Below are 25,883 nucleotides of genomic sequence, written 5' to 3'. Positions count from 1 at the left end.
TCTCAGAAATTGATACTGGCAACTTTTATAAGAAAGAATCTTTGTTTCCGTTATGCATTGACTAGAAAATCGCAAATGCAACTAAGCAGCTGTGCTACAGTAAATACAGCTCAGTAAATACCATTCCACGGTCTGGGTTAGTGTACATTTCAGTTAAGACAGAACTACATGGTAGGTTTTAGAAAGGCAGCAATAATTACATTTTGGCTTTTAGTCTAGATGCTCAACATAGTTAAGGCGTAGTAAGTGAAGGTAGTTAAAATTTAATGACACTCATCACAATCTCTTTCAATCTACACACACCTGTATAATGCTTATATGGAATGAAACCAGTGTTCTTAATTGGTATTTTACACACACTTATAAACAGAACTAAAAAAAAAACACTATCAAAGGCAATCATTCTAAATGTACTTGGTTACATGTTAAAAATGCAAATATACCATAGAACTAAAGTAACATGAACAGCACTACTCATAACGTAGGAGAAGGCGACTGTTTCGCACACAAAGCTAAGCCTGTATCAGTCATCCTAACCACAATGGCTTGTAAAAGCATCAGGTTTTTCCAGTAGAGAAACTATGCTAGGAAAGTCAGTAAATTTCTTGAAAGTTTCACATCTGTAAAACCAGGATAAGGCTACAACTATCTTGAAATCTGAACAGTTATCAGATGAGACGGTCGGATTTCCAGCCGCCCTGTGAAACGGAAGGTCCTCATGCAGCATGTGCTCGCTGGCTCTGGGAAAGCTTCATGTGCGTAATACAGAAGTTGCAAAAGAAGGAAACTGGAAAAGGTCAGCTACATTTTTGTTTTACCATGACTTTTAAACTTCAGGAATGGTGTGGTCCATCAGGCTTTTCATAATGCTTGGCGCCATCCTACAAGAGAAGTATATTTGAGTCTATATTAAAGCTCATGATTTAAAAAAAGAAAATGATAGGGCTGTGGTAACTTGGGAAAAAATGGGAGGGGAAGGACTCAGAGATTAAAAACACAGAGAATTCTAGAACAATCCTGACAATAACCTTTTTTTTCTTTCTTTTTGGAGACAGTCTATGTCACCTTCAATAGAGTGCTATGGCATCACAGCTCACAGCAACCTCCAACTCTTGGGCTTAAGCAATTCTCTTGCCTCAGCCTGCCGAGTAGCTGGGACTACAGGTGGCCACCACAACCCTTGGCTATTTTTTTATTGTAGTTGTCATTTTTTTTTTATTGTTAAATCATAGCTGTGTACATTAGTGCAATCAAGGGGTGTACAATGTGTGGGTTTCATATACAATCTGAAATATTCTCATCGAACTGTTCAACATAGTGTCATTTTTGTTTAGCTGGCCTGGGCCGGGTTCAAACCGGCCAACCTTGGTGCATTTGGCTGGCACCATGACTACTGCTATGGGCACTTAGCCAGACAATCATTTTCTCAAATAGTAACTAGGTATGTGCTATCCAGAAGCCAACACAAATAAAAATTTTAAGCGTTATGTTTAGGAATCTTTTAAATCTCATTTCCACATGCATGAAAGAGATTCGGAAAGGAGGACTCTAAATTGGCTTGACCAAAACCATCAACAAAAGGTAGGATTTGAAAAGCTCTAAAAAAGCAACCCTGTCCTTTTCAATATTCCTCTCTCTCAGCGTTCCAACCCTCAGTTCCTGAGGACCTAACACCACACAGCTACACTTCTGCTGGCCTCCTGACATGCTGAAGAGAATGGTTAACTGTTATTTCTAATATCCTCCAGGCAAGAAATCTCCATACAAACCCCATGACTAGATTTCCAGTGAGCAGAGGCGCAGCAGGCAGAACACAACTGTAGTAAATGTACTGTAAACTGAAAGCTGGAAGCATGCCCACCTCTGCTTGGATGCCTTTTTTCTAGTAGGCAATATAAAAATTTAGTAAGTATATGGTAAATTTAATTCCATCTTTAGGAAGTTGTAAGGGTTCCTCCTTACCAACCAATTATTCTTTTTTTGAGACAGAGCCTCAAGCTGTCACCCTGGGTAGAGTGCTGTGACATTACAGCTCACAGCAACCTCCAACTCCTGGGCTCAAGCGATTCTCCTGCCTCTGCCTCCCAAGCAGGAGTACAGGCGCCCACCACAATGCCCGGCTGTGTTTTGGCTGCAGCCGTCACTGTTGTTTGGCGGGCCCAGGCTGGATTCAAACCCGCCAGCTCAGGTGTATGTGGCTGGCACCTTAGCCGCTTGAGCCACAGGTGCCGAGCCCCGATTATTCTAATTTAAATAATTTACTTCAAATTTCTAGATAAACCCCAGTGTAATTTATTAAGTAAAAGAACTCAAAAGTTTCAGAATTAAAAGAAGTTATAGTGCTTTATTAAGTCACACACCACATGCATCAAGATGAATTGTCTACTTACCGTTTAATGATATGTTCAAAGATAAAAGCAGGCATGATTGTAATGGTAACTACAGTTCCGGCTGTTGACAGTATGTCTGCAATTTGAGAGTCCTGATAAAAACACGTTAACAATTAATTCCAATTTTATATTCAGTAAATATAAAATTATGTTATTCTTGGTAAAGAAATACACATTGTACACCCCACTACATTTTGCTAATATCTCTAAGATCCTAACTCTGGCATTTCGATCAGAAATGGTAATTTAATTCTATAGAAACACAATTTTATACCTGGTAACTAAATTACTAAACTGAGTTGAATGTATTAGACAAGAAAATTCATCTTTCCTTACTGAAAATTAAATTTCTCCACATGCAATACTACCACATACTTTCAGTTAACCATGTAGTCTAAACCAAAATTTATGAAATGGGCAGGTCTCAATTAAATAAAACCTTTAGATCTTAAGACAAACTTAGTTAAGAATTTGTGAAGGGGCTCAGCACCTGTAGCTCAGCAGCTAGGGCGTCAGCCACATACACCAGAGCTGGCGGGTCCGAATCCAGCCCATGCCTGCCAAACAATAATGCCAACTACAACCAAAAATAGCCAGGCGTTGTGGCGGGCACCTATAGTCCTAGCTACTTGGGAGGCTGAAGCAAGACAATTGCTTGAGCCCAAGAAAGAGTTAGGGGTTGCTGTGAGCTGTGACGCCACAACACTCTACAGAGGGCGAAAACAGGGAGACTCTGTCTCAAAAAAAAGTATTTGTGAAGGGGAAAAAACTATAAAAACGAAGTACTAATAACATGCAGAATGTCATCAAAATCTTCACTGCTTATATGTATCCATAGAATTCTAGCCTGAGGGACCACAGAGATCATTTAGTCATTATAGGAATTATAACTCCAAATAACAGCCCAGATAATTCCTGTGACTGGCCAGGGCCAGAGCCCAGGTCCCACGCCTGTATCTCCCACCAAGTTTCTATATTTTGGGAGGCCAATAGGAAAACAGTACCACCCAAACAGTCAAAAGAAAAAAGACATCTGCTGTAATTAAACTGTGACAGAACAAGGCATGAGATCTGTTCCTCACCTTCAATCCAATGACATTCTGCCCATTGATTTCACAGATGTTGTGCTCTGTGAGAAGACCATTTCTGGCTGCAGAACTATCTTTGACTATGGATGTTATTCTTCCATTTTTAAAGATAAAGCCAACATGTCCACTGCTATCCTTGTGCATGGTGATTGTCCGTTCAAAGGGCCTATAAACAAACGGTTTCACCTAAAAACTTCATTCTGAGGTAAACATTTCAATGGATTTCATGTATATAAATTCTGTCACACCAGATACTTCGCTATCATAAATGCTAAGTGATTTACTAAGAGCAGGCTCTGATAATTATACATTCACAAAACCATCTTTGTGTAAAACATTTTTTTAAAAGTATCTATCCATTATGGTTTGACTAATTAAGATTTCCTTCAAGCATCAAAGACAATTGAACATAATGTTTCATACACTTTATAAATAGGCCCATTCCTCTAAAACTCATCAGACCTTAGCATTCAGAATAGCTTTGAATTCAATCAGTGCTAAAAATATCAAAGTGTTTACTTTTTATTAACTCTTAGTATCTTCTAGAGTCTAAATGTTCTTAGCAAACATTATTTGGAGCTTTTATAATATTCCTCACATCTTGATTTTAAAAATTGTATAGATTCTTTTTGCTGCATTTTAAAAGAACTATGCAAGCAATAAGGCAAGTTCCTCAATCCCTTTAGAAAGGAAGGCATGCAGCTATTTTAAAAGGCTGTCAGCTGTCTACTCTCAAAAGCAGTCACACTTGCTTCTCTACAACTCTGTCATGGCATCACAGGATTTTAAGATAAACCTATGTTACATTATAACACTCAGAATGGCCACATCTTCCTTTTGGTCCCACTTATTCTTTGAAACTCTGCTTAGATGAAAAGTAAAAACGACACTAATCTACAAAACATTTACTAAATACCTACCCTGTATGAGAACCTGGAAACACAAAGATGGATAAAACAAAAGCTGAGAAGAAATAACCCCATATTTTATTGTAACATGATTAGGTTGCCTTTGAACCACAGGGGCTATGCAAGAAAATAAAGGCTCGTATTTCATATGCTTACTGTTTAAAAGTTATAAAGGAACTAACTGCTAAGCAGAATATCCCATCTTCTTGACAACTACTGCTTCATAAATACTCATAAAGCCAGACTGGGTTTTCCTAACTCTCACACTGGAGTTCTGTGTGCGGGGCTCTGACCCTCATGAGGGACCCTGGCACTGAAGTACCTAAGCAGTAAATTGGAAAGACCAGAGATGCCTTGCTACTTTGTTACTTTTCCAACATAAATTTTCAAGAAAGATAGAGACACAGAAATAGGTCAAAGTCCCATGAACTCTGAAATAAAGTGGATTTTTTTTTCCCCCCAGTTTTTGGCCAGGGTTGGGTTTGAACCTGCTGCCTCCGGTATCTGGGGCCAGCACCCTACTCCTTTGAGCTACAGGCGCTGCCCAATAAAATGGATATTAAAAACAAATTCCACTATGTAAAAAAAAATCAAAACCATCCAACTCCAAGACTATAAAGCTCATTAATTACATTTGATCATTTTTTTGCAACTAAATACTAAATTTACAGAGTCCTGAAAGTCCAAGAAAATGGAGAGCAGTCTGGAATTACCATCTGAGCTATCCTGTGACGGCTTACCTGTCACGAATGGTCATAGTAATCTTCTCTCCAAAAGCCTGTTTGAGCACCTTGTGTGCTTTATCAGAGCTCCAGCCAGCACAGTTTTCACCATTGATCTGGAGTACTTGGTCCCCAAATCTCAGACCAACCAAAGAGGCTGGAGAATTAGCCTGGACCAGCTGAACAAATATACCCTAGATAATAAGTAAATAAATTTGGTCATTTACCACTTTATGATATAGCTTAAAAATGTTGCTAAGTTAGAAAATAAGTGTTATGTTAGAAATCTACCCTAGTAATAGGGGGGAAAAAGGAAAAATTACATGTGTTGTTACCAAGGAACCAAAAAAATCTATGAAGGCAATAAACCCAAAGAATATGGCAATAAAGTGATAGCTCAGTGGTAATATCTACCTCAAATCATGATCTACCTGACCAACCTCAATCACCCCTTTCATCTTGGAATAAAAAGACAAAGAAAAATAAAGTAGGACATCATGAGTAAGCACAAGTTTCTGTGTGTCTGACAGAAGACCAAACTACTGGCACATGATCATTTTCAGGGGAAAACGAATCAAGTTATTACAAGTTTGTTAAGTACTTTTATAGTTTAAAGTCATTAATTCTACCTTTTAAAATGAAAGATTTAAGATCATGGTTTATTTAACAGCTTAAAAAGATGGGCACATTAAATACATGAGTGGGCTTGTAAAGAACACACTACAAAACAGAGAAAACTCAAAACACTAAGAACTAAACCCACATGAGTATTTTTACTTATGTAAATTCTCAATCAGATGCTGAACAAAATAAAAACAAGCAAGTATAAAAGAAGCGTAAGCCTTGTAAAACAAACACATCTGTAAGGCTACACCTTCTCTGCAATCCTCTGCTGAGTCAGACATGAATTCTATCACATGCCTATTACACTGTAGGGTGGTAAGTGAGCAGTAGGTTGCACCCTGCAAATGAACCAATGTGCTCTAGCCAAGTGAATACACCTACAATGGGGCCAAGGGGCCTATGCAAGGTATCTTTTCTTTTTAGGATAGAGGAGAGAACAGAAGAGAAACACTGGCAGAAGGGACAGCAGCATCCAATTCAGAGCTTCCCAACCAAGCACACTGACAGGTGTTGGATAAGCAATGAATGAGCAAAGCCATCAATGTCCTCAGCCCCCAGCATGGGCAGGCAGGGTTGTCTCATCCATTTAGAGCAGTGTAATTTTATAATACATTATATTTACTATAATTTTCTGTGTGGAAAAGTGGGCATACTGAGCTAATGACATCTAAGACTGAAACAGACTCCAATAAGGTAAAAGCTAAAACTATAAATCAAGGTAAAGGCCCAGCAGGTCCTTAACAATTATAAATGGTTTCTCAGAGAGTAACAATGTCTCATATCCTCAGTATGGTAAGGTGAGAGGTAAACTAAAAGGAAATTAATGGCTGCCCTAATTAGAAACTTTTGCTTAGAAAATGACCTGTTAAAATTCGAAATAACAAATCTGCAAAACCATCTCAAGTTAATCATTTGATTTACATATGAGCACACATCAATTCTCATTTGTCAGTTTTTAACTTCCACAGGATTTCTGGCACTTGTCTGTTACACTAGGCTGCCCTATTTCTTTTTTTTTTTTTATTAAATCATAACTGTATACATTGATATGATCATGGGGCATCATACACTCGCTTCATAGACCATTTGACACATTTTTATCACAATGGTTAACATAGCCTTTCTGGCGTTATCTCAGTTACTGTGCCAAAACATTTACATTCTACATTTACCAAGTTTCGCAAATACCCCTGTAAGATGCACCACAGGTGTGATCCCACCGATCCCCCTCCCTCTACCCACCTCCCCCCTTAACCACTTCCCCCTATTGTTAGGTTGTAACTGGGTTATAGCTTTCATGTGAGAGCCCCAAATTAGGCTGCCCTATTTCAATGCCAGAATTCTATTATACAAATTGTCACAGTATTTGTAGACCAGCAACCTTTACTCTAGTTAGAGTACTCAAAAATGAAAAGAATCTTTCAAAGTGATGGAGTTGGAAGTCCCAACTCTGCCTCCTCAAAAAAGGGATCTCTAAGTGAACAAAATTTAAGTTCTTAGATTTAAAATATTCTCAATGACAGATGTACCATTATAACTGAAGTATTTCCATTTCAAATTACTTTACAATTAGTCACTTAATATTCTGTAAGCTAAACAAATTCAAACAAATATTAAAAATACTTACATTATCTATCGATTTAAGCCTAAGTCCAATTTTTCCATCTTGATCCTTACACAAAATGACTTCACGAATCCCTTGCTTAATTTCTGCTCTACGAATTCCAACATCATTACCAGTTACAGGAGCAACCATATAGTTCATACTAGAAGGCCTTGCTACCAACTGCTGGAAAAAAAAAACAAAAACATACACAATATGGCAATATTTAGAAATATTCTCCTTGTACTGTGTTTAGAACATTGTAGTTACTCATTTTATACTAAAGAGAATGAAGAATCTACAATGATAATTAATTGGAACATACTCTGTTGGGGCTTTCAAAAAGTAATTACAAAAAGTAATCGACAAGTAATTTCCTTCAGATAAAAGTTTTATTTCTGCAAAGATGATACTGGTACTAATTCCTCAGGTAACTTATACCCACATGTACTATCTCCAGTAGATTCCATAATAGACTCTCTGTTGGTTTTTAATTCACTGCCCTTTGCTTCACATGTACTTTGTCTTGGCTTATCGTCATCTCTAACATGATACCTTTGAACTTAAAAGCCGTATCATACTTCTGAAATATACATCTTCCAAGGATTATTTCATGTTATGATTCTGAAAATCTACTTAACCCTTCAGAGTTTCTATAAAAGGAGCAACATTTGTACCTCACAATATTATTGTGAGAATTAAAAGTGCATTTTTTGTATGAGTCCCAGACACGTAACACAAATATTTCTCATCCCCTTCAATAACCACCTATGACCTAACAAATAGATGTTCAACCAGACTGCCCCAGAATAGCTACCCCAGGGATTTGAGTTGGATGCCATGTCTCACATCTCCAACGTTTTCAGGTTTTGTTTTCTTTTTAAAATTATTGTGAGTACGTAATAGTTATGCATCTTTATAGGGCACATGTGATGTTTTGATATAGGCATACAATGGTAATTTCAATCAGCGTAACTGGGGTATCCATCAACTCAGGCATTTATCATTCCTTTGTGTTAAGAACATTTCTCAAGGTGCGGTGCCCATAGCACAATGGTTACAGCACCGGCCACATACACCAAGGGTGCCGAGTTGGAACCCAGCCTGGGCCAGCTAAACAACAACTGCAACAAAAAACAGCCGGGCGTTGTGGTGGGCGCCTGTAGTCCCAGCTACTTGGAAGGCTGAAACAAGATAATCGCTAAGCCCAAGAGTTTGAGTTGTCCAAACAAAAAAAAAAAAAAAAAAATTTTCTCAAGTTTTCTTGACCAAAACTGGTTTGCTATTTTTAGTGGTTTCTTTCCTCAAACAGAAGACAGTGAGAGAAGAGCTTATCAAGGCTTCAGAGTGGAAATTTTTCCTAGAAAGATACACAACAGCTTTAATCTCCTAAGAATTGTGACGCTCACAATGGCAGCAGTAAGAAAGGAAAACCTCAGCTGCAAAAACATCACAGACTGACAATTTACTCATTCAGAATGCATGGTCATTCCAACAGCCTACTCTAAAGCTGGCAGTCTAACAGGACTAACACACACATACGACCATACTAGAAATCTGAACATGCTCTCAGAAGAAATTACCTATGAAGGATGACAAAGGTTCAAAAGAAGAATTACAGTATAAAAACAAAGAAAAATCACGTAATGGGATAGGAAAAGAAATGAGGCACAAATGAATGATTTAGTTTACTTAGAATTTATTTGCTTCAGAATTACCATAAATACTGAGTAAATACTAGAAACTTGGCAGCCTAATGCATACAAACGCACAAACTGACTACACGAGAAATCAGAACACAACTGTAGAAAGTTACTTACGAAGAACTCAAGCAGAGCACCGTGCTCTTACTGAGCTGAGTAGACAGAGATGTGAATGAAGTCAGAAAGGCAGAGGGACCTAGTGAAGCAGACAGAATTTGCAGGGCAGCCTGGAGAGGAAGGAACTACACAGAGAAGGAGCTCCAGACATTTGCACAGGGGTCCCCTCGCATCTGCTGCTGAACACTAACGCAAACAGGCCAGACAAAGGCTGTACAGGTCCCTGAGGTCACGCAGAGTTGGGAGACATTTAGGTATGTACCAGCCAAATGGAAGGCCTACAGTAGAGATTCCAGAGAGAAGACAGTTCTTTACTAACGAGGATACTCTAGCCTCACAGACCTACTCCTCAGAAGAGTCAAGCAGATCTGCACGTACCTGAACCTGTCAGAACAAGTGCCAGCGTTCTTAAATTAATTCAACAAAATCTAGCATCTAACAATGTAAAAGTCCCAACCACAATCTCCAGCATCCAATTCAATACACTGCTGTGGCAGCAGCAGTTGGTTCCAGTCTCCAGCTTTTATTGACACGCCCAGAACTAGCCTCATCACATGTCAGAGACACCAATAATGCAAGCATGCCCCTCACTCCGGGGTCTGAGTCCTAGCTCTGTGAGGCTCTTTCCCCAAGCTTCTAGGTTCTGCTAACTCCAGCCTCTTTCCTGTGTTACGCCAGTCTTAGGAGAAGTAGCCAACTTTCTGCTATTACATCTGGGTCCATTTTTGCTTTTTCAATTCCGCTTCTTTATCTGATTTCTTAACTCACCTCTGCTGAAATACCTACTTTGATTTGTTTTCCCAACTGAACTCTGACTGACAAAAGTATGATTTCAATAAACATTTGGCAAATAAATAAATGCCCAGGTACTTTGTAAAGAGAAGAGGTTGTGATGAGGTAGACATGGGCATTTCAGGTAATATTTAACTGTCATTATAGTAAGTGCTACAAAGTGCTACACTCATGGCAATGACCTTAGTAAAAGGTTATCAAATCCACTAAGCCTGGAATCTGGGGTCTAATTACAAGGAGCTTTGAATTTCAGAAATAATGTTAAAAGTTCATGAGCAAAGAAAAACTATGACAGACCTGTGTTTCAGAATGATTTCTCTGGCAGCAGTTTAGTACTGCTTGACATAAACTACTAGAGGAAATGTTAAGAGTACCAGAATAACCCTCAGTTGAAAGTTCCGAAGTGTCAAATATAGCTACAAAAATATAGAATGAAAAAAACGAATACAAGAACAGTCAAGAGACAGAATCACTGGGTCTTAGTAACTGCTAAATGCAGAAGACAAAAAAGAATATACTAGTAATAGGTAATTAGGAATCTTTAAGTCCTAATAAATTTAAACAGTGGCAATAGGACAAAATGAAGTAGACTATGTAAGAAGTAATTTTCAGGATAAAATTGGGTGAAAAACCAAATCAGTCATTCTTCTGAAAAACTGTTGGTAAGAATTCAGACATTCCCATTTTATAAATGAAAAAATGGAGATCCAGAAAGATTCAGTAAATCATCTAAGATTATGCACCTAGCAGAGGGCTCCAGATTTAAACCCAGTATCCTCTTGTGCCAAGATTAACACTGTGTTAAATTATATTTGGGTATAGGTTTTTTCGGTAATATGGCAGTTTTAGATGGATCTCTTGGGGAATGTGAAGTCAAGGAAAACACGTATCTTTAATGATCATCTGTTACAGTTGAGGATGATCTTTGGAATTAGGAAGGGTAAGGGTCATGTCATGTATATTTTGGTATTCCCATTGCCTGTCTCAGTGTCACGTATCATAGTAATCACTCAATTTGTTGAAATGAAATAAAGGAAACTTCACTGGGAGCTTAATAAAATAGGTAAAAAGGTATGCAGCACTATTTAAAATCCAGCTTTTATATCTTCATTATAAATGAGATTTTCAATTTTAAAGAATAATTATTAAAGGTAAAACTGAATGCTGAAAAAAAAACAAAAGAAGTAATTTTCAAAAAAGTCTGAAATTTGAGAAGGTAAGTCAATGCTAAAGTTAAAATTTGTGAGGAGAGCACGTATCCCTGAGTAAATTATGACCGTATATAATTCAAAATTAATTCCACTATACGTACCCCCTGAACTGGTGCTCCAGGGACCAGGACCATATTTGCACGTATTTCTTCTTCATTTAAACTCAGGCCCATGTACTGAGAGAGCTCTGGATACAGTTTAGGATAGAGATCTAATGTAAATAAATAAATGAATGAATGAATAAAAAGGAATGCGCAGAGTAACAAAAATGAAAACTACTTTAATTATGGGTTTCTATTGGTGTTAAAAAATTATATTTAAGTCATAAAATCTAGGATGAATTTAATGTAGCAATTTGGAATGGCACCTCGCCATCTTTTTAATGACAATTAGAAATGAGAAAATACAGAAAATGTTTAAGGTGAGAGTCATAAAACATGAAGACATCTGAACTGAAACCACCTTGTATTTCTAAATATCCAAAAGTAGAAATAATTTATTGAATAAATAAATTATTACTATTTATCAGTAAATAGGCCTATAGAATGACTCTTCTGAATGAATGGCAATTTAATAAAACAGAAAAAAAACAAAGCTTTTAAATTTATTTAGTGTCATATTTTAATAATGCTAACCACATGCCAATGAAATCCTAGAAATGGTAACTCTGAAGATTAAAATTATTCAACTTACTAGTAGTTATGTAATATTTAAAAAAGCTCTTTAACATGATTTATCTATGACTTAAACTGAACTTTCTTTTCTTTTTATTTTTTGAGGGAGAGTCTGCTACGCTGTCACCGTGGGTAGAGTGCCATAGCATCATAACTCACGGCAACCTCAAACTCCTGGGCTTAAGCCATGCTTCTGCCTCAGCCTCCTGCGTAGCGGGGACTACAGAGACCTACTACCACACCCAAATAGTTTTTCTATTTTCAGTAGAGACAGGGTCTCACTTTTGCTCAGACTGGTCTCGAACTCCTGAGTTCCAACAATCCACCTGCCTAGGCCTCCCAGAGTGCTAGAATTTTAAAGTGAATTTTCTAAAAGAAACAATGTTAAAAATGGTTATAAGCCAAGATGACAGGCCACAAAAACCTATTTAACACTTATTTTCTATCTTAAAATATATTTAAGGGCTCTGTAATGAATTCCTCTGAACCCTGAAAAAAAGGAGACCATAAGCAGGATTTGGAGACTGAATAGAGACTTGAGGAAGCACCCCAAAAAGGAGGTGTTTGGAAATTTCAGAAGCTCCCCTGGCAACAATAGAGGACAGTTCAGAAAGTTCGAAAGCAGTGGCCAGGCGCAGTGACTCACGCCTGTAATCCTTGCACTCTGAGAGATCAAGGGACATGGATTGCCTGAGCTCAGGAGTTTAAGACCAGCCTGAGCAAGAGGGAAACCCCCGTCTCTAAAAATAGCCAGGCTTTGCAGCTGGCCCCTGTAGTCTCAACTACTCGGGAGACAGAGGCAAGATAATCACTTGAACCCAAGAGTTCAAGGTTGCTGTGAGCTATGACGCCATGGCACTCTACCCAGGGCCATAGAGTGAGAATGTCTCAAAAATGAAAAAAATAAAATTCAAAAGCAGCATCTTGGGGCAACTGTCCTTATCAGCCATATTAGGACTTATAGAGTCAATTTCCATTAAGCCATAAAACACATCTTCTTTTTCACAGTTCACTCTCTTGATCAGCTGAAGTTAGTTTTTTCAAATTAGCTTTTTTATTACTACTAGAGCTTTTCTTTCTTTTCTTTTTTTTTTTTTTTATTGTTGGGGATTCATTGAGGGTACAAGAAACCAGGCTACCTGATTGCATTTGTTAGGAAAAGTCCCTCTTACAATTGTGTCTTGCCCCCCAAAGCTGTGTCACACACCAAGACCCCACCCCCTGCCTCCTTCCCTCTCTCTGCTCTTCCTTTCCCCACTCCCTGCCTCCTTCCCTCTCTCTGCTCTTCCTTTCCCCACCCCCTGCCTCCTTCCCTCTCTCTGCTCTTCCTTTCCCCACCCCCTCCCCTCCTTCCCTCTCTCTGCTCTTCCTTTCCCCACCCCCTGCCTCCTTCTCTCTCTCTCTGTAGAGCTTTTCTTGAAGTAAACTTTTTTCCTTTTTACTACTAGAGTTTGACCACCAATTTTATGTAGTCAAAGGAAAAAAAAGTCTTAGATTCCATTATTTCAGCAAAAGAAAGCTTAATAAATACTTCCACTCACAGAGAATAAGCCCAAAGTATAAACTTACTTCCATCTTGAGAGACAGGAGCAGAAGCTTCTGACAAAATCGCTGGGTTGGCAGGATTTGCAGAAAAGGCAGTCTGAGCCTGAAAAGGAAAAGAAAATTCTAACAACATGCTAAAAATATTTACTTAAAATTCTTATATAACTTATAAGTTAAATCCAGTACTTCCACAAAGAAACTAAAACACTGAAGTTTCACTTAAGAAAGTTATAATTTCAGGACAGGCACGGTGGTTCACACCTGTAAACCTAGCAGGTGGGAGGCTGAGGCGGAAGGATGACCTATGCTCAGGAGAGTTCAAGATCAGCCTGAGTAAGAATAAGACTTCATCTCTACTAAAAATAGAAAAATTAGCCGGGCATTGTGGTAGGTGCCTATAGTCCCAACTACTTGGGAGGCTAAGGCAAGGGGACTGCCTGAGCCCAAGAGTTTAAGGTTGCTGTGAGCTGTGAGGTCACAGCACTCTACCCAGGGCCAGGGTATACAGTGAGATTGTCTCAAAAAATAATAGTAATAATAATTTAGTGTAGCCCAGGTTACAGGGTGTATAGTCTATAGCAGTGTATACTAATGTCCTAGTCTTCACAGTCATTCCCCATCACTCACTGACTCACCCAGAGCAACACACTATCCTATAAGCGCCATTATACATTGTCATTTTTTTATATTTTATCCTGTATTTTTACTGCACCTTTTCTGTATTTAGAGATATGTTCAGATACATAAATACTTATCATTGTGTTGTAACTGTCTACAATATTATGTACAGGTTTGCAGCCTAGGAGCAAGAAGCTGTATCACACAACTTAGGTATGTAGTAAGCTGTATCAAATAGATTTGTCTTAAGTGTATGCTAAGATGTTTGTACAACGATGAAATTGCCTAACAATGCATTTCGCAGAACAAATCCCTGTCCTTAAGCAACACATGACCACATACGTGTCATTGTACATTTGTCAAAACCTATAGAACAAATGACACCAAGCATGAACCCTAACGTAAACTGTGGACTTTGGGTGATAAAATATGTCAATGTAGGCTTAACTGTTGATGTACCTACCAATTTGGTGCAGACATGCATTTGTGAGGACACCAGTATACCATAGTTTCTCAATTTTGTTGTGAATCTAAAACTGCTCTAAAATACAGCTTATTTAAAAAATACCACTCCTTTTTATAGAAACTATTATTTTTTATTCTTCCATTGCTATTGTTCCTATCCAAGACATGCTAAAAAATATACAGCAGAAACTCTCTGTAAGTTGACCACGCAAGGGACTGTAACAAACTAGTCATAAGGAACTAGGCCTACTGTATTGATTCGAACGTGTGGTGCACACCCAGTCTATGAAAATTAGATCAATTTCAGAACATGGTCAATGTAGGGAAGTGGTCAACTATAGGGTTCTACTGTATCAAGAAAGCTCTCTGCAAAGTTACATAAATTTAATTCTGTAATAAGTTAAAATATTATTAAAGAAGGATGTGACAAGAGGTTCAGTACCTGTACCATTCGCTATTACCATGTAGCTCACTAGTACAAATTTACTTTGAAATCTGAAGCTGCTTAAAAAGGGGGGCAGTGGCAGGTAGTGCCCCCAGGAACAGCAGTTACTCCCAGGGTGTGCTATTTCTGCCATTTACAGAAAGCATGTGAAGAAACATGTTTTGTGGAGTCACCTCTGTCACTCCTTCTCTCTATATAGGAAAGGATAGGCTCTGGTTCTATATACCGTTGTTTCTTAAAAGCTCAATTTGTATACGTGGAGGCTCCTGTTAGGATGCGAAATGGATAGAAAGGTTCATATGATACTGAAAGCACAACCTACTGGCCACTAGAGCACAGTTTACAAAATAAACTGTCAACTCACTACCGTAATTTAGTTTTATTGTAATACAAAAGGCAAGCAGATGAGAAAATAAATACTACCTTCTCCCACAACTGTTCAGGAGAATCAGAAGAATTAAAAAAAAAAAAAAAGTGAGATCCACCATAAAAAATGAAGCAAAAAATACAGTTCAAGAGTTCAATGACTTTATTGGGAACATTTTAAAATCCAGTGGGGGGATAAAACCGTATTTCCCTTTCCTTACTCAATGTTCTATCTCTATTTTCTGCTCTGAAAATAAAAGGTCCTTCAATGCAAATATTCACATAATCTGCTTCTCCTTAAAGAGGGAAGACAGATGTAGGCGGTAGCCCTCTTTATTTTTCAATCCAGCATTTGTTAATCTTAACTCTTGTTTTCAGAATCAAAAGCCTCTGCTCAAAGCTAACTGTAATTAATTTAATTCCATAAAAAGCTAATAAAAAAAGATGAAAAAAAGAAAAGATTCTTTCAGATCTACTTGCAAATTCTTATCAGTTAATGTACTGATGTCATACTAATGGCTTAATGGTTATTCTGGAAAGAAAGTATTTCAGATAAAAGCTTTTCAGAAAAAAAAGAATGCTTGTAGAAATAAAAACCACATGAGGAAAACACTACAATACTGAAGAAAGACATGATGGAACTTTTAAAAATGGCTTAACAGGCCACTTAAAACTTTAAGGCATTAAAGCCTTGGCAGCCAAACTGTAGATGCCAGAGATTTTATAAGCCACATCTTTTTTTTTTTTTTTTTTTTTTTTGAGACAGAGTCTCATTATGTCACCCTTGGTAGCCGTGGCGTCACAGTTCACAGCAACCTCCAACTGTTGGGCTTAAGCAATTCTCTTGCCTCAGCCTCCCAAGTAGCTGGGACCACAGGTGCCCGCCACAATGCCTGGCTATTTTTTATTGCAATTGTCATTGTTGGTTAGCTGGCCCGGGCCGGGTTTGAACTGCCACCTTTGGTGTATGTGGCTGGCACTGTGCTGTAACCACTATGCTATGGGCACTGAGCCTATAAACCACATTTTAATATCCATATTGGATCCATGATAGAAAATAACCCATGTTGTTCATGATTCCCTCCCTGCACATAATAACTGGCCCATCCACCGCCCCAAAGTTAATATCCCAGCCACATGTTACTATTATTGCTGTTTTTCTTTTTCCTTTCACCCCAGTAAAGGCAACATTTTCCATAAACATCTGTATTCTTCAGGTTGCTTAAGACTTCACACAACTTTTCTGCTCATTAATCAATTATTAAGAAATTCTGGTAAATTGAGGTCAGGGCCTCAAGTACAATGATCTTCAGGATAAGGAGTTTTTAGATTATCTTGTCAAATTAAAAGAATAAACAGCAGCTGAACAGTTTTTGAGCTTATAAGACATTAAGTTGAAAGCAAACTGTGAACAGATGCGCTCACTGCACACTGTAAATATCACGGGCCAGGCACAGGGACTCATGCCTGCAGTAATTCCAGAACTTTTGAAGGCTGAGGTGGGAGGGCTGCTTGAGGCCAGGAGGTTGAGATCAGCCTTAGCAACACAGCCAGGCTGTTTATTTGCTCTATAAAAACAAACAAACTAAAAAATGAGCCAGGCAAGGTGGTACATGCCTGTAGCTACTTAGGAAGCTAAAGTGGGAAGATCACCTAAGCTCAGGAGTTCAAGGCTGCAGTAAGCAATAATCATGCTACTGTACTCCAACCTAGGTAACAGAGCAAAATCCTTCCTTTTAAAAAACAAAGAAACTCCAATTGAAAGATCACTAAAAATTTCCAAAATAGTCAAAATTGATCCCAATCCCATCTTTTCTTAAGCAGAGGCATGACTTCAAAGCTGATACTCATATTAAGGGACTATAAAAATTTTTACTCAATGAAACTAGAAATACTATAATTTCTAGCATATTCATTTAGAGAGCAAAAAAGTGAAAATGTCTGCTGCTCACCTCTCAAAGGAAAGAAATCACTACATTTTCCTTGTGCTTTTATACTACTGGTCTTCTGAAAGTAGCATGTACTCCACCATTTCTATAATTTTTAACTTAGAAGAGGAGGCCCAAAATTATTTTAAAGACTGGCCATAAGAAAAATCTACCAATTTTACACAAAAGTATTAGTATCTAAAGGCTGGAGTATATTTTACCAACTTAAATATGTCATATGTAACTTAAGTTTTAATCAGAAAATCAAGCCACCTCTAAAAAGTTTAAGTCGAATTTTAAAGAAAAAATATCCCAGTTCACAATGAAACAGAAAAAAATTTTTAAGTTTTTCTATTACTTTTTAGTCTGCAATTAGTAAAACTGAAGAAAAGGCTTATGAAATATAAAAATGAACAAATATACCTGCTATTTGGTTTCATGCTTTACTTCACCTAATAAGTAAAATCTGGTACAGTGCATTTTTGTTACTAAATTTTGATTTGAATTAAAAAACTAAATGAAATTATACACATGTTGTTTTCACTGTACTTTTTAAAAAAGTATTTAAACATACCTGAATTACTTTGTCTACCTTCAAGTCTTCAAGAGATGGATAGAGAGACATTTTTGCAGGATTTGTCTGAGGAGGAAAGATAAATTATATTATTCAAATGTCATAGAAATTTAAGTAGTATACACAGCCAGCAACATACGCATAAAAATATACAAATGATTAACATAAAAAAACATTAATATTGCAAAACAGGTTAAAAAAAAAATAGAAACGTCTAGGCCAGTATTCCCCAACCTTTTTGGCACCAGGAAAAGGTTTCATGGAAGACGATTTTTCCGCGGTACAGGGATAGGGATACCTGTCGGAAGGGAGAGCTCAGGCAGTGGTGTGTGTAGTGGGGAGTAGCTGTAAGTGCACATGTGGTTTTTGCTGGTTGGCCCAGCAGTTCACCTTCTGCTGTGTTTGTCCTGGCGTATGAGTCCATCAGGCTGGGACCACAGATCTAGGCCACACTGCATGTTAACTTGTATTTAAGATTTACCAAAGTATTTCTCCCTCCCCCCCACTTCTACTATTTAACTATACCCATCACAGATTTTAATCTTCAAGTAAAAGTCTTTTCATTTTACAAGTGTAGAAAAACCAATATATAAAACCTCTGTCACTAAGAAAAATATACTGTATATACATATATGTATAGAGGAAAAAACAAGATATACCAACTGTTGGTAATAGTTTTATCTTCATTAGATAAATGATGAAACAATAAGGAATAAAGGGAAATTTTACTATTCATTTTAAAAATATCTAATACTGTTCAATGTTTTTTAGTTACTGCCAATTGTTTTTTGAAATGATTTAAAACAAAATTTTCTAAAAATGTCACATGGATAAATACATACTTTAAATTCTGCCTGGCTACTTTGAGTTTATAGGGTTCTTTTTTGTTTTGTTCGTTTGTTTGTTTTTTGAGACAGAGTCTCATTATGTCGCCTTAGGTAGAGTGCTGTGACATCACAGCTCACAGCAACCTCTAACTCTTGGGCTTGCCTGGCTACTTTGAAATGAACATCTTTGTACTGTCACTCAACTCAACAAAACAGAATATATGTTAAACTGGTATAGGGTTTAACATAGATTCTTGAGCCAGTTGTCAATTCTTTATCTCCTATCTCTAAACTCAGTCGACTCTTATTGCTCCCTCTCAAAACAGAGCTGAGCCCCTTCAATACTGCCCTATGGCCAGCTGACATGTTAAGACTTGTCAGTAGAAGCAGTTGAAGATACACTGAAAGAGGAAAGGGTTTTTCTCTTCCTGGTTCCGAGGTGCTCCTATAGTATCTGCTTCTCCCACAGCTTCTGTCCTGCACCCAGCAGCTCATTCCAGCACTCTGCTGAGCGATGTGCAGCAGAATGCCACCAGCAAGGCATCTCCCCAAAAGTAGCTTTCCCAAGCAGCCCCTCATGTAACTCTGGAATGAATTTTAAGGTTCAGCACAACACTGGGAGAATTTCCAGTAACTTTCACCAGTGTAGTATCTTGGCAACTTCCTTCTCCTCCATCACTGCTCCCTCACCAACAAGGCCTGGATCGTAACCACAAGAGGAAGCAGGCACTCCCATGGCACACCATCTCAGCCCTGGAATTAGTGGCTACTTATTAAATCTGCTCTTACTGTATTCTTTGAAGTTCTCTTGACTTCGTACTAGCCAATCTCCATTTCTTCAATCATGTAATAAGTAGCAATTGTTTATATTAAACATTCACTGAGGCCAGCCTGGCGGCTCATGCTTGTAGTCCTAGCACTCTGGGAAACTGAGGCAAGATGGACTGCTTGAGCTAGGAGTTCAGGACCAACCTGAGCAAAAGTGAGACCCTGTCTCTACTAAAAATAGAAAAACTAGCTGGAATAAACTGGCACATGCCTGTAGTCCCAGCTACTCCGGAGGCTGAGGCAAAAGGCTCGTTCTAGCCCAAGAGTTTGAGGCTGCTGTGAGCTATGACGCCATGGCATTCTACCCAGGGCAACAGAATGAGATTCTGTCTCAAAAACAAAACAAAACAAAAAACTTTTCACTAAAAAATCCACTATATAATTTCTATCTCCTGAGTATGACAGTTTTTATTTAATGCATTATAAAATTCACTCTTAAAGTATCCAAGTTAAATGGTTTTTAGTATATTCATAGACTTGTACAATCATCTCTGTCATGTAATCTTAGTGCTTCTCTCCTCCCCCAAAGACACCTTATACCTCTCCATTCCATACTCCCTTCAGCTCAAGGCAACCACACGTAACACTTCTGCCTCATGCCCATTCTAAACATTTAATGTAGAATCATGGAACATTGGCCTTCTGTGTCTGGCTTCTTTTATACAGCATAATATTTTCAAGGGTGATCCATGTTGGAGCAGGAATCTTTACTTCATTTTGATAGCTAAATATTATTCCAGTGTATGTATTTACCACGTTATACTTAGACATTCATCAGTTGATTGCATTTGAGTTATTTATACTTTTGAGCTAGTACAAATAATACTGTTAAAATACTGATGAAGATTTACATTAGCAAGTAATATACAGGTTTATGTAAGTTTTTGTATAAACATATGTCTTTAATTCTCTTGGAATAGAGCTAGGAGTGTAAAATTGCTGGACCATGTGGTTAACTCTTTTAACTTTTTGAGGAACTGTCAAACTGGTTCCAAAGTGATGGCACCATTTTGCATTTCCATCAGTAACATAGCAGGGTTCCAACTTCTCTCTAGTCTCACCAACACTGTTATTGGCTGCAGCTTTGATTACAGCCAAAGAGGTGTGAAAGAGCATCCCATGGTAGCTTTGATTTGCATTTTTCCTAATGACTAATAATGTTGAGCATCTTTTTATATATTTATTGGCTATTTGTATAACTTACTATATATTTCTAAGTATCTTCTTCTAACTACAGAGAAATATATATTCAAATCCATTGCTCATTTTTTACCTGGGTTTATTTGGTCACTTTTGTTGAGCAGTAACACTTCTGCTTGTTCAGGGGTCCTCAAACTACAGCCCGCAGGCCACATGAGGCGGTGTGATTGTATTTGTTTCTGTTTTGTTTTTTTACTTCAAAATAAGATATGTGCAGTGTGCATAGGAATTTGTTCATAGTTTCTAACTATAGTCCGGCCCTCCAACGGTCTGAGTGAGGGACAGTGAACTGGCCCCCTGTTGAAAAAGTTTAAGGACCCCTGCGATTCTTAGACCATTTGGGCTGCAAAAACAAATCACAGACTGTGTACCTTATCAACAACAGAAATTCATTTCTCACAGCTGTAGATGTGGGAAATCCTAATGAGCCGTAAGGCCTAGCTCAAGTACCACTTCTTCAGTGAGGGCACCTCAGTTTGACATAATTTGCTCCTCTCAATTCAGCAGCTTCACTCTGCCTTACATTATAGCAGACCTAGTTTATATTTATCTCAGTTACCTGAAGGCAGGTCCCACATTCAGTTTCTTATTTATACATACAGCACAAATGCATCACCTTCAAAAATGTTAAATGTTTGTTAAATGGAACAGTAAAGCTATTTTTAAACATTATTGAAAAAAATGAGAATATTCTTACAGCAAGTCTATAATTTTGAATCTAGCAATGTAGAAAGCTTTTCAGAAGAGTAAAATGCCTGTATTATTTCTCTCATTAGGTCACATATATTTAAATCTCTAAGTATCAGAAGCACTTAGCCCATTTTGGAGAACCACAAAGCCACCCTTAGTAAACTCCTCTAGTTTTGGCTAGAATTTCACAATGATCAGTAATGAGATTTAAGAAGATTTTTGAAAATAATTATTACATCAATGTAAGAATTCTTACTTTACCTCACTTACAACTCCTATCAAATACTATTCTTGTACCAGTTAAACTGCAGAATTATGTCCCTAGGCTGTCCTGCCAATTGAGTAATCAATAAGAAGCTACAATTCCCACAACTACTTTGCCAGAGTTTGGTAACAACCTTTCTGACCATAACTGCTTTTTTTCATTGGCCTAATTTCCCGGAAAGAAATTATGTTCTCCAGCTACCCTTCCATCAGCTGTGCCCCATTCTACACTCTTTGCGACCTCCTTGCCTCTCTTCATGCCTTATGAAAGCCCCCTGAACCCAGTGTATCCTCAAGCCTTAAAAACTATTCCCAAATCAGATTCTATTAGGGAGATTTCTCAGGGATTGAGGTAATATCAGGACTTATTAGAATACGAAAAGACAAAAACAAACAAACAAACAAACCTATTCTGCCCTGGTATCAAGTTTTCCATTTGTCAGTCAATCCCCTCAGAGCTGTATCAGGGCAACTTCTTTCAAGTCTTTAAATATATGCAGAGATCAAAGGTCCTCACAACTCAGATACTATGTGTGATACTTTGCAACAACTAATTTGCCTTCTAGCTGCAAAACACTGATTAATAAAGTAGGAAAAGCAATGTCAAAGTTTTCCAAATAATATCACCTGAAATAGTAAACCTCATCGTTTTCTGAGTTCCTGACCTCACCCACTCTCAAACCACCCACTATTACTGGCCTTGCTTAAAAATGATCTGTGATTGTTTAAATTGAAATACTGCTTATTTGCTTGTTTGAACCTGAGCTATTAAAAATATCTTAGGATGACAAAAATTCAATACTACAGAATCACCAATCTTAAAAATATGCATATATGTACAACAATTGATGAGCAGTTAGCTAAATTCAAAGATGTCCTGAAATTTCAGCCTTCAAAACCAGGAAAATCTGGAATAATTTGGGTTTCTTTTGTTGAAATTGATATCAAAATGTCTAGAAAAGTTGTGTTTCATTATCTCCTTATTTTTGCTTCTCTGAATTATTCATAAAATGACCAAAAAGTGTAAAAAAGAAAAAAGTGTCCATTAGACCTGGATGGTAAGCATTCCAGCTAGTTCATAAATGTTGAGGAACACAAACACGACCTGGTAACATTCCAAACAGTCTTCCAGAAGAACGTTTCTCAAACCTGGCTAATTATCAGATTTGAACTACCAGAAGTTCTTAGTTAAAAATAGCTTTCCAAGCTGACACAGATTTCATAGAACAACTCAGGAACTTTTTTTTTTTTTTTTAAATAAATACCCAGGGAGGCAGCCAGAAATACATCCGTATGAAGTCTACTCTAAGTAGAATAATTTCTTCCTACCCACATAACTCCCATTTCTTACCTACTGAACTGACAAAAACCCAAGTTTGACAAAACTCTGAGAAACACGCCTGGGTTACCAGTAGGGATATAAACTAATACAATTTCCATGGAGAATGAGTTTGTGGTCCCTACCAAACTTAAAAATTCAGATACCCTCCAAACCTGCTAAAAACATACTTGCATGGAAGAAGCAACATACATAAAAATGTGTCCACAGTATCACAGACTGAGATAGCAAAACACTTGAAACAAAGGGGAAAGTTCCACTCATAATGATATCACTGGAAAAATAGAACACAGGGCAATATAAAGTATTGCCAACTTTTGTGTCATAAAGCATGGAGGGATATATGCCTGTGTGGATATAAAATATCCCTTGAAGTAAACCTAAAAAAACAAGAGTTGGCTGTTTACCACAAGGAAATGCAGCTGGCTGGAGGACAGAGAAGAAAGACTTTCTAGTTTATACCGTATCTATACTTTCATACTGTTTAAATTCAGAGTCCATGTGACTGCTATCTACTCAAAAACTCAATAAACTTAGAAATTAACAGAAGCCAACATAACTATTACTAAATGCACGAAGTACTTTAACGTTTAATGTTGGAGGGTTTTCTTTGTTCTCTTGGCATTTACTACCAAAAAAAAAAGTATCCAAATTTGGCCAAAAATGGGAAAAATATTAGTAGTGTCATGCTCATTTTAAGAAACTTACCACTAGCAATTTTTTCCCCTTTTGTTCATGATTTTTATTTCTTTTCTCATAATACCCAAACACAACTAAAAAGTAGTGTGTCCAAGCTAAATGTAGATAATAGTGCAGTGACTAGTGACCCTTTCAAAAGTCATTCTACTTTCCTATTTTTATTCTGTGCCACAAACCACTGGATCCAAAATACGTACGACTTAATGCACAAAAGTTTATAGAACTAAGCTGGTAACAAAGAAATGAAAAAAATCCATTTTTTTAGTGTTCTCCCTCAACCTCAAATGAGAAAATGAAAAGATTGGGCAAATATGAGTTTTAATTATCACATACATATTTAAAAATCAATCTAATCCGGAAGGCCTGCAGGTACATCTAAGAAACGTTACGTGTGCTGCAGCATATTAAAATGCAGCAGTTTTCAAACTATTCCTTTTCAGGAGTTTAGTAAATCGAGCATGCTTTCTAAGAAACGTATGTAATGCAAAAAAAAAAAAAAAAAACAGTAAATGTGTACATGGGGAATATATCAAATAATCCTAGAAACTCTTCAAAAACAGGCACATTAGAAGACTCTATGAATCGATTAATCAACAATCCTATCTTGGTAAAAGCGAAAACTTTCCACATCCATATGCCTTCACTTTCGCATTAATACACGGAAATCCTGAAACGAAAGCTCTGAGTCACCAGGTCTCAAGGGCTATTTCCTTCTGAACACACCCTACTGGAAACATTCGCCCTTAGCTCCAACTTCTCCAGAATAAGCGTAGAGCAAACAACCTTCCCCACCTCTTCTCCGGAGCGTCAAAGCTTCACCCACTAAACAAACACTTCCTTCCCCTTTCCAAACCCGGGACGCGCCGACGAGGACAACGAGGAAGGTGACTAACAGCTCGAGAGATGCGGAGCACGGGGAGGAACCGTGGCCAGCGATTCTCTAACCACCTCGAGATCGTATCCAAGAGAACAAGGATACCACGGAGGCCGGTGCGCCGACCAGTCCAGAGCCACCGCGGAGGCTGCCGCCGCCGTCCCCCGGCCCGGCCTCGGAGCTCCGCGCGCCCCCCAGACCCCAGTCCCGACGGGACCGGCCGGACCGCGCGCGCCGGCCCCGCCAACTTCCGCCTGGGCCCACAGGGCGCAGCGAGGGGCGCGCAGCCCCCTGAGAAGGCGCCGCCGCCGCCGCCTCCGGAAACCGCTGCGGACCGGGGCGCTCTCCGTTTAGAGGCCCAAAGACTCCGCACCTCTGACACACACCCCGGCCCATCACAGGCGTCCGTCCTTCCCCCTGGCCACTCACCTAGTTCACAGGTGCCCGCTGGCCGCTGTCTCCTCGGGTCACTGGCGGAGACTCCCGAGGCCCGAGGGAAGCAGAACAGCGCGCTCTCCGGGACCGCCCGCGAGGCACGTCACGGCACCGCCCCCGCCTTCCACCGGCGCAGGCGCGCGCTGCGGGTCAGGTGATCCCGTCCCCATGGTAACGGGGCGGTGGGCCAGCGCGGGGCGTTGTGGGTGGGTGCGGGGGGTCGTTCCTGCGGCTGCAGAGGGCCGGGAGTGTAGGGCCGAGCGCGCCGCCTTCTGGCCATAGGGTGCGCTGCCCCGAGGCAGTGTCCTCCTTCTCTGCGCCCACGATTCTTTGTACCCGAGTGGGGGGTGCGTACCTCTCCTCACCCTGCCTTCGTTCCCAGCGCCTGCAGTGCAAAGAGGTTTGGAGAACTCGTGCCCCTTTGAGGTAGTTCTCGCCCAGCCTCCGCCTTACACAGCTGCTAACCGGGTGCTGCTGGCCCCTGGCTGGACCTCCCCGCCGCAGGCTCAGAAACATCCCTCCCACTGCCCCTCATAACTGTTGCCCTATTTTTCTGCGACAATTATTTTTCTTCGACTTGTGTTAATATTACTCTGCCTATCTGAGTTGATGTTCCTTGGCTGTTGAGGGTTCTGTGTGGTCTACACAACAGTAAAAGTAAAGTATCCTAATACCAAAACATGAAAACTGTCCATTCTTAAGGGCTCACTTTGTACCAGGTATTATTCTTCGGGACTTACTCTATGGGTTTGACGCAATATCCATCAAAATCCCATCTTGTTATTTTGTGAATATCAACAAACTGTTAGCTCCAGAAGAGCTAATACGGTATTAGAGAAGAGGAGCCTGCCTTAGTTTAGGCTACTATTTAACTAATTACCATAGACTGAGTGACTTGAACAACAGAAATTGATTTCTTACCATTCTGAGGGTGGGAGGTCCAAGATCAAGGTG

The 25,883-nt window shown here is 38.8% G+C and overlaps 1 protein-coding gene across 5 annotated transcripts; it reads right to left on the bottom strand.

Annotated features, from left to right (window-relative positions):
- Positions 1-282: 282 nt before the first annotated feature.
- Positions 283-25,039, bottom strand: SDCBP (syndecan binding protein). 5 transcript variants are annotated; one of them, XM_053559498.1, is made up of 9 exons: positions 24,514-24,530; positions 17,774-17,839; positions 13,402-13,480; positions 11,260-11,369; positions 7,360-7,518; positions 5,127-5,302; positions 3,473-3,644; positions 2,391-2,482; positions 283-881 (listed from the first exon to the last, which is right to left on the bottom strand). In XM_053559498.1, the coding sequence occupies exons 2-9, from the start codon at positions 17,822-17,824 to the stop codon at positions 827-829; spliced, it is 894 nt and encodes a 297-aa protein (XP_053415473.1). In that variant the 5' UTR covers positions 17,825-17,839; positions 24,514-24,530; the 3' UTR covers positions 283-826. The 5 variants fall into 5 exon arrangements, with proteins under 5 accessions (XP_053415473.1, XP_053415468.1, XP_053415471.1 ...); XM_053559493.1 differs by lacking the exons at positions 283-881; positions 2,391-2,482; positions 24,514-24,530 and adding an exon at positions 24,924-25,039 and having other exon boundaries at positions 2,493-3,644; XM_053559496.1 differs by lacking the exons at positions 283-881; positions 2,391-2,482; positions 24,514-24,530 and adding an exon at positions 24,868-24,910 and having other exon boundaries at positions 2,493-3,644.
- Between the last annotated feature and the right edge of the window lie 844 nt (positions 25,040-25,883).

This window comes from Nycticebus coucang, chromosome 13, assembly GCF_027406575.1.
Source record: "Nycticebus coucang isolate mNycCou1 chromosome 13, mNycCou1.pri, whole genome shotgun sequence".
NCBI lineage: Eukaryota > Metazoa > Chordata > Mammalia > Primates > Lorisidae > Nycticebus > Nycticebus coucang.
This window is presented reverse-complemented; position numbering and strand designations above follow the sequence as displayed.